The following is a 9,600-nucleotide window of genomic DNA, read 5'->3' on the forward strand; positions in this document are numbered from 1 at the left end:
ATAATGTTATATAAGGCTTATTTGAATTCATAAAATGACAAATTACACAAGATTATTCCCGCTAATTAAGTGTACAACTATTAATCCTTTCCGTGATAATTACATACTATAATTTCTCTCCGGGCGGTGAGTGGACCGAGTAGCAACCTACAAAAATAAATTAACCGACAGACTTCTGTTACGCCCACAAATAAACCCAACCCTGAAAAGGTACTAAATTATTATTATTATTATTATTATTATTATTATTATTATTATTATTATTATTATTATTGATGGGAATACACCGAAACTGAGAGCGTTTTAATCCTACCATCGCTTCCTCCCCGACGAAGAGAGATATCTCGGCCATGGCGGAAGGAGGCGAGGAGACGAAGCCCCAAGGCGGCGAAGAGGCCCCCAGGTCGGCGGAGGAGTACGCCGGCGAGGGAAAGGCGGGGTTGGTAGGCACCTTCCCCTCGGCCGCCCTCAACATCTGGCCCCCCTCGCAGCGGACGCGGGAGGCGGTGATCCAGCGCCTCGTCCAGACTCTCTCCACCGAGTCCATCATCTCCAAGCGCTATGGCATGCTTTCCCTCTCCGACGCCTCCGACGCTGCCCGCCGCATCGAAGAGGAGGCCTTCGCCTCCGCCTCCTCCGGAGGCAGCGCCACATCCGTGGACGACGGGATCGAAACCCTCCAGATCTACTCCAAGGAGATTAGCCAACGGATGCTCGAGACCGTCAAGGCGAAGGCGTCCTCGGAATCCATGTCCAGCCCTGCGACCTCTCCTCCGCCGTCCGATGGCGGCGCCACCGTCGAGAACGCTGCCCCCACCGCCGCTGGTGAGGAAAGCTCCGCCTCTTCGCCTGCTTGACTGCATCTTTCTTTCTGGATGAAATGGATCTTGCGTTGGATGAGACTTTTGTTATCTGCTAGGTTTTGTTGAACCGGGATCAGTCTTTCGATATATCTTTTAAAGATTGGATCAGATAGTCTGTTTTTTTGTTGTTTGGTATATGATGATCTGTGGGATATGGTACTTGGTATATGATGTTTTCAAGGTTTTGGAATATTTGCATGATTTGCTTTCTTGGAATGCAGAGCTTTTCGTGATATTGCGATCTGTGACTTAGATGCATACCATCTTTATAGGTAACGTTGTCAGGGCTTGTTGCAGGATGCTATTGCTGTGTTCATCATAGAGGTGTTGGTGTTGCTTACAATTTGGAAGTATTTCCATAGGAGAGATATAGCGTGGCTTGTTGATGAAGTCATGTCGGTAGTTGATGAATAGAATGAATCACTTCTTTAAACTGTTTTTATGCCAGAAGAAGAATTTTTTATTAAATATTTTGAAGAACTGATATATATTAAATTAAATGGCTGCATTTTTCTCTATTGTGAATCCGGAGTGAGGGCTTAATATGAACATATGATAAGTCATAATGTTAAGGTCCGTTTATGTTCATCAAGAAGAAGAATTGGTCAGCTTTTTATGTTCTTTCTGGTATGCTGAGCTTCTCCTTCAGCATACCTGTCATTGTTTTGTTAGGCCTTGCATCCTTGTATGATAATTTGATTTGGTGATGAGTATTAGAGTTTACTGCACAATACTTCTGTCACAATCTGTATGGCAATCGAATAATAACAGGCTTGTGATTTGGTCATCATGGCAGTTTTGAAAGGGACTAGGGAGTCTGTTTGATCATAGGATCCACATTCCCTTTTGAAGTCATATCACGAGGGCTTTCTGATAAGGAACACTGGTATGCTTTTATCAACTCCTACGCAAAGACCTTGATACCCTAGATATATAAGAGTTCACAGACAGATACGATTGAAGGATATAAATGTGCTGTATAGGTTAATATGTCATTGAAAAAGTGGTTTTAAAAAATTAAGGTTTTAGGCAATTTGCACGTAGGTACTTAAGGATTTTCACTTTTAATATGACATTTGAGGTTACGGTGATGCTAATTACTTTGTAATGGAGTAGAAGAATGATTAATGATTTGGCATGGGACCTGGATAAGAGTTTGAACAAAATGAAGCCAAGAAGGTTGCAAGTTGGAAAGTTAAGATGAAATTTTTGATGGTTGATGTATTGCTTTACATAATGTTGTGGTAATAAATCATATACTTCTGGGGAATTAATGACTGATACTGCCTCTCTAACTTTTAACAAGGAACATTGGAAAAATGGTATGTAAATTTTATTTTGATGAGTGGATGATTGTAGAAATCTTGCAATTCAATTGCTCCTTCAAAGGGCAAAATAGTTCTTTAGGATTTATTCTCTTTTTGAATGAAATCAAGATTGTTGCTAGTGAAGCGAGCGCACTTCGTTCACCTAGGTGCTGGATGACCATATTGAGATGGTTTGTTATCTTGTTAGAAAGATGTTGAAAGAAAAGGATTGTATGTGGGGACCTATTTTTCCAACTTGAACACTTGGTTTTCTCAGTGATGATATTGTGACTTTGCATAACTCAGGAGCATGTTCGGTCGAACTGTCAAAACACACATGATGAATAACATACCTTCAAATATTAGGCACAATTTTCTTGTGGGAGTATGATGTAGAAGGAAGGATGTTTGAAATTGATTTGGCTAATTGGTTTTCTAGATTGAGAGCATTAGCTCTGTGAGCAATTTATTTGTGAAGATGAAACAGGCTTAGGTGATGTTTATGTTTATTCTGTGAACCTTTTCAAGCTATAGCTGCTGCATCACTAATTATGTCTAGATAACTATCTCACATCAATAGTTTATCATTTGAGAATGTAGGTTGATGCTGTGATAGTGCTCAGTTGATTGTTGAACACGAACTATGTTATTTAAAATTTAGGTGAGCTGATGTGAAGTATATGCAATTTTTGTTGTATTGAGCTGATGTTTTAGTGCCTTGACCATATGTAAGATTTAAGTGAGAAATGATTATTCGTTAGCTGGAATATGAACATAATTTATCAATAGAAATGTGCTTCTTAAGGGTTGTGAGGTAATTGCATAAAGTGCAACATGAAAGAAATCCTCCTTACAGATCATTTTTGTATCGATCGACATCAGGATATAAGCAGACCTTATGTGCACAAAATTAGGATAATGGAAGCTTGTTATTTGATTCAGATCAGAAAAGCAAAGCTATGATCATCCAAGATAGTCCATGTATAGCTTGATAAGACAGAAACTATCCGGGGATTAATTGAAGCCTTGTTGAGTTAGCAGTGAAAGGCAAAGACTAGTCCGACTCAAAAGGTGTTTTAAGCTGGTTAAAAAAGGCAGGGTATGGCTTCATATGCATTGTTTTAAGCTGGTTAAAAAAAGGCAGGGTATGGCTTCATATGCATGCTAGTAATATGATCGGATATGCAAGATGATTAGGATCTGTCTGTAACTTGATTTTTAATGGAACTTCCGTCTTAAAAGAAACTAGATTTGGAGTAAAGATGATAAATATTCGAATCTACAAATAAAAGAGCGGGAATCCTTTGCCTGAAAACAAGATTTATTGAAGAAGAATGAGGGGGAAAAGGGAATAAACTGTATAAGCTAGTGTTTTCAAACAGTTATGCAAAGTACAGAATCTTCTGACAGTCAAATCTCTATCAAATTAATATCCAAATTTACAGGACTTAAATCTAATTTATCCTTAATAGCTAACACTACAGAATCTTCAGGGATTTTTCCACTTTCTTGTGTCCTGTTTCTCTGTTTAGCCTTTATCTTGGGATTTTCCTACTCGATTCGCTTAAAGTATGCTTCGGACTGGTGCATGGTATAAATCCAATGATACCTAACTGTAGCAGTCTACGAAATAGTTGTTTGGATCTCAAGTTCCTCACCGGCATGTCAGTTGTTGTTCTCTACCCTTGGGATCCAAGAAAGATGCCTACATGGGGCAGTTTATGGTACTGTAAAAAGTGCTGTATTAGCTACCAAAGTTGTACTTCATGAATCTTGAAATGGTAAAATATAATGTTTAAATATTGCATTGTGTTGTAGGATGTGGCTTGGCTTAGCATGACTAATAAAGCCAACTCTTTTGTCCCATTTCAAGCTCTGCTGGAACGTATGCTAGTGTGTCCGTTATAACTAGAATTTCCATCTTATAATAGATGATGATATGTATTATGAATTAATAAATGGTCAAGAGAAACTGAACCCGGAGTAGGCCCATCATGAGTTCCCAAAACTACATGATCCTTAACCAACACCAATTTGTGCAACTTATTCGCACTATCAAAGTACATTAGTGAACAATTTGAGGTGAGAAAAAAGTCCTGAAATGTATCTCGAAAACTTCCTTTCTTCTCATAATTTTTTTCAAATACTTCCTTACAGAGGAAAAGGAAGAAAAACAACTAATATTTGCTTCATGATAACATCATACCTAAATATGCTCTCTTTCAAGAACATAAATAAACTTGGTGACATACATGCAGAGATGAGTAACTCTAAATTACCAATATTCTCATTGGGAGACTGAATAGTGTAGCAGCAGAAGATCATTAAAAGGCATATTATGGTTGCCCTGAACTGCAGTCAGGATGGCAAACAGATGAGATCAGAGCCTCCTCAATATAGTGACTTGGTGATGTGCAGCTATAATTTCGTTTATTAATGCAATTTGATGCAGCAGTTGGCTTATCCTCTGCATAAGGGCCAGATCAAGTACTACTCTTTTGACACTACTAGATCATTATAGAAAAAAGCATCACAAGCAAATATTAATGTTCATAAGCCACGAGGAGCAGCCATGCCTAGAATAACAACAACGGAGGAAAAAACAAAAAGAATGCTGTTTAACTCTATAAAGCAGCAATAATCAACTTCATAGCAAACACCATAGAGAATCATGACCAGAACATATGTCAATGTCAAGCATTTACTGTCAAAGCCAAAACCATATAGATCAGAATGACTTTTTGACCTCGTTGAAAGAACAAGAAGATAAACTTGCAGATGATTGCTTGTGTTGTGGATCAAATTAATGATCAGATCTGCTGAGGAAAAAAAAAACTCGTACACGAAATTGAAGTAAACATAAAAGAAGTTGAAGCTACAATTAGAGGACATCACTTCCCGAATCAGTGCTGAAATCTTCACAAAGAAGAGTTATGAGAAAGATTTAATTCCGCTGGCCGGTTGGAGTTCGGTTGGTTTGTTCCCCTCTCTGGAAAAAGAGAGCGTTTCACAGGGTTCAGGTTTTGAACCTTGTGGTGGGGAGGGGTTGGGAAGTAATAAATTGTCAAACCATCGTGACACAAGGGCACAAGGAAATGATCGGTACCCCAAAGCGTTTGAGTGTAGTTTAGTTCCATTGCAAAGAGGGTAACCCAAAGCACTTGGTTTCCACTGTGAGCCTGCTTGCCATACACGGCAGACTTTTGCTTTGAAAGTGCAAGAGGGAAAGACAACCTTCCTTTATCATAACTGAAGTGTTCAAGCATACGTGAAGGGAGGGAGGTGGCTCTTGTGATGGGGATGAAGTCTCGTGGAACTTCATGCGTATTCAATTTGTAGATCATGTGGTGTTGCTTTGTAATTTGTAGAAAATTAATGGTGTATGTTACGATACTTGGGGAAACCAAAGTTTTAGAAGGTGAACCAGGATTTAATTTTGCATCTTTCTCAAAAATTAATGATTCTATTTTGTTCGTAATTGCTGTTACTCTAGGATTAATTTCAGCACTTGTGGTCAATTAGGTATCAACTATATGACATCAGGGTTCTTGTAATAAAGAGGGTTCGCATTCAAATAAGCGGTTATAGGAATGTTACTTTTGAGGAAAGATAGAGGTCTGATGCTTGCTCGTGAAGAGAAAGGTTTAGATGATTAGATGTTACTTTGTTAAAAATGTATCAAATTTGGCATCTTATTCTGCATTGCTTCCCTTGTGTGGGTGACAATGTGAGATTCCGTGCAGAAGAAGGTTTGGGTAAAGGGGAAACAAAAAAGGAAATGTTTTGGATGTATTTTAGGTCCAGAGCAAGTGGAAACTTAGTTTCTACTTCAAGCCTATCTACACACAAACTGGACTTTGAAATGCATATTCGGGACCGTATGCTAAACAGCGAACTGAGGAGGTATTTAGTTGGGATAATTAAGATTTAGAATAAGCATCAAAATGGATGACTCCCATTTCTACTATTTAATTGAAAGGAGGCTCATTCTATTCAAAGAGAAGTGGGAATGATTCATTCCTTAACTATCCGAATTCAGGCTTATCCCAACAAAATCAAAATCTCATTCCATTGGAATGAGATAGAAAAAAAATCATCTTCGGCCTCGGTTTCCATGATGGTCGTGGTGGTGAGCATGGAAGAGGGGATCGTTAGCGGCGGCTACGGCACCCAGGTGATTGGAGAACCTGGAGGGCACAGAGATCTGGTGGAGGAAGCAGCGGTCGACTGGGAGCGGCGACCGAGAGGAGGCGGTGGTGGTGGAGGATTTTTCCTTGGCCGGAGTGGATGGAGGTGAGAGGGTCTTAGTTGGAGGTGGGAGGAGAAAAGCTTGGATCTTTTAAGGGGAGGAGGTGGTCGTGGCTGGCGAGGTCGTACTCCTCGATGAGATTGGCGAGGTCCTCATCGGAGGTGATGGAGACTAGGGCATTGAGGTCCTCCATCAATCGCAAGAGAACTTCCAGGGGGTCAGGATGCGAGTGCCGGGGCAGGGAGGGAGGTGGGGGGGGGTAGGGGTTTGTGCGAAGCCGATCATTGTCATCGGGGAAAGAAAGGGGGAGGAAGGAAGGGAAGGAGGGGGGAGGGGGTTCGACCGTGGGGGACCCAATTGCAGGTGGTGCAGGGGGTGCAATCGGGGATGCACGGAGGGTAGGGTGGGGTGTGGGTGCCGGGACTGGGGACTGGGGTGTGCGTAGCCGCAGGGAAACTCACGGGTGGCAGAGGTGTGAACGCCGAGGCTGGGAGGGAGGAGGGGGGTGTGGAGGGGCATTGAGCCAGAGAACATGTCGACAAAAATAATTTTGATATATTAAATTTTAATATCATATAATTTTGATATATTAAATATAATATGAAATAAATCAATTCCTATTACACGTATAATCATCATAATTTTTTATAAAATAATATATTCATGATAAAATAATATTTACTATCTATATTTTTTTAATGATAATTTTTTTAAAAAACTTTAAAGATATCATTATTATGTTTAATTTTTATTTAATATCAATTTTTAAAATAATTAATTTTTAAAAATTTTAGTTAAGAATAAAAATAAAAATTTCAGTTGACTCCGATTTCTATCTTAGTATGGATCAAGCAACAATAATAAAAATCATCCATTCCAATTTTGATTCTGATCTTTAACCAAATACTTCGGAGGATTTGGCCATTTCAATTCCGATTTTAATCTATTCCGATTTTCATTCCGATTTTGATTCCGATCATAAACCAAATATCCCCGAAAGTCTGTGATGTAGCCGATCCTGAATCGCATCCATTGAATAACTTGCTAATAAGAAAGAAAGCAGACCCATGTACATCATAAAAGATACCTCCCAAAATAACTACCGGATTATTGAAGGTATTTCATGTCTTGTCCAAATGTCCAGAAAACTTCAGGCAAGTATAAAAGAGAGAAAATTGAGCAGCTCTCTTAAGGGTATGTCAAAGCAAGGCTCCTAGAATCCATACAACTATATTAAAGAGGAAGCCACCGCTCTCCTAATGCAGCATGTGTCGGCTTTAGATACTGTCGGGTGTCCACCATCTGAAATACCACGTGTTATGCATATAGGGTCAAGGATTGTGGCTGGGTGCATCCACTGGGCTGTGCTTCTCAATGCCTTCTCGACCCAGCCGGCCCAATGGGAGTATTAAAAATTAGAAAAAGCAATCATAAGAGAAATTACGGCTGCAAGTACTGCTTACAGTGGATAATTTTAAATAAAATGGAGAATGATGGGAGGAGACTGCGGCCGATCATCGATGATGGAAGAAAAAAAAAGAGGCTGAAGCCCATACTGCCCACGAATGATCGGCCCCGATAATTAAAAAATTATAGAAAAAAATATGTGCACATTCCTTCTCTGAAATCTCTGTTTCAGGCAATCTCGAGCATGATCTCCACATTAATTACTAGATATATTTTCCTTATGGATCGTCTAGAGATCCAGAGGAGGATTTTTCTTTCAAATTGATGGAGACAACCATTCCAGTAGGTGATAAGTGGCGTCATCTCATGCTCAGCGATCTCAGATGGAGAGGGGATTATAAATACCCCATGTGGCAAGCAGGTTTGTAGAAGTCCCCCCTCCCCAGTACTCTAGGTAAGCATTTGGTGAGTGTTGTAGGGCTTCATTTTTTAACTGTATTTTCTTTATTTTTAACCTCATCAACGTCTATAAGGGGTGGTTGCTGTAGCCGTGCTGGAGCCGTCCATTCCCCTTGATATATCATCCGAGGAAGGGGGCGATTACGGGGGCAAGACAGGGTGGGTCCTCTATTTTTCAATATTAAAAATTTGATGTATGTATTTCATCACATGTTGAACATCAATGTGGCTGTGCAGCCGCTGTTGACAGGATTATCGATTGGGAAGGTTGCTGCATATTGAAGCCTTCCATCCTCGAAAGAAGAAATGCAGAAAAAAAGAGGGAGGTTGCTGCATGCCGCAGCCTTCTATTTTTGAAATAAGAATAAAAAAAGGTTGCAAGATGGGAGGAAAAACAGAGTGAGTCAAGCAGTCGGGGCTATTTGGTGAGGAGGTTTTTTTTTTGGATTCGGGCGGATCTTTTGATTTCTTCCAGATTCGGGTGGGTATAAGAAAAAAAAGTTTTGTTTTTTCAGATCAAGCTCCTTTTTGGATCTAGAGTTTTTGGATTCGGATGGTCAGAATAAAAAAGTTATGGATCCAAAAATGGACTAACAAATTCAGGTCAGGGAATCCGAATCTTTTTTAAAAAAATAGGGTTGGTTCGGGTTAGGATGGTTTGGATGGGTCTGGGTTAGCCTGGATTCAAATTGGGTTCGGTTTAGCCTTTGGGTTGGGATTGGGTCCGTAATTTGTGTCTAGCTCGATTAGATTTGGGCTAGGATTAGGGATTCGATAGCAGGGACGGAGAGGCTGATGGAGAGAAGCAAGGTTTCCGATCAGGAGGTGACAGGGGCGGTGGAGGTTTTCAATACTGAGTGATTACGGGGATTAGGTCCATAGTAGGCTAGGGTTATGAATTGACGATGGGTGGGAGGAATGGTTAGAAGAAATATCAACAAAAAAAAATACAAAAATAAACTTGGCCACCTGAGTGTGGGATAGGATGGGGCTGTGAGAAATCAAAGGTAAAATATGATACCGGAGATGGAGAGCCCAGCAAAGAACCAGCGTCGGCGATGGACGGCAGGAGCTGTTCGGACACAATGGAGAGAACGATGACTTTATGGCAAATCGAGCAGTTGAGGTGGCAGGAATCGATGGGTCGTGGCGGGGGGAGGCGGCTTTCTAGAGGGGAAGAGAGATACTCAGTGCTGGGGGCGATGGTGGATGGTGAGAGGCGGCCGATCTGGATGTCCCAGAGTATATGTCGGGGTTAAGGCCAAGGCGAGGCCGTGGGTCATCGAAGGGAAAGACCTGAGGGGGCACCATGGCT

General features: G+C 40.7%; 1 protein-coding gene across 1 annotated transcript; it reads left to right on the forward strand.

The window, feature by feature from the left end:
• The first annotated feature begins 290 nt into the window (after positions 1-290).
• Positions 291-1,096, forward strand: LOC105057999 (MFP1 attachment factor 1). Its single transcript, XM_010940753.4, has one exon. The coding sequence runs from the start codon at positions 351-353 to the stop codon at positions 855-857; it is 507 nt and encodes a 168-aa protein (XP_010939055.1). The 5' UTR covers positions 291-350; the 3' UTR covers positions 858-1,096.
• The last annotated feature ends 8,504 nt before the right edge of the window (positions 1,097-9,600 follow it).

Source organism: Elaeis guineensis, chromosome 15 (genome assembly GCF_000442705.2).
Source record: "Elaeis guineensis isolate ETL-2024a chromosome 15, EG11, whole genome shotgun sequence".
Taxonomy (NCBI): Eukaryota; Viridiplantae; Streptophyta; class Magnoliopsida; order Arecales; family Arecaceae; genus Elaeis; species Elaeis guineensis.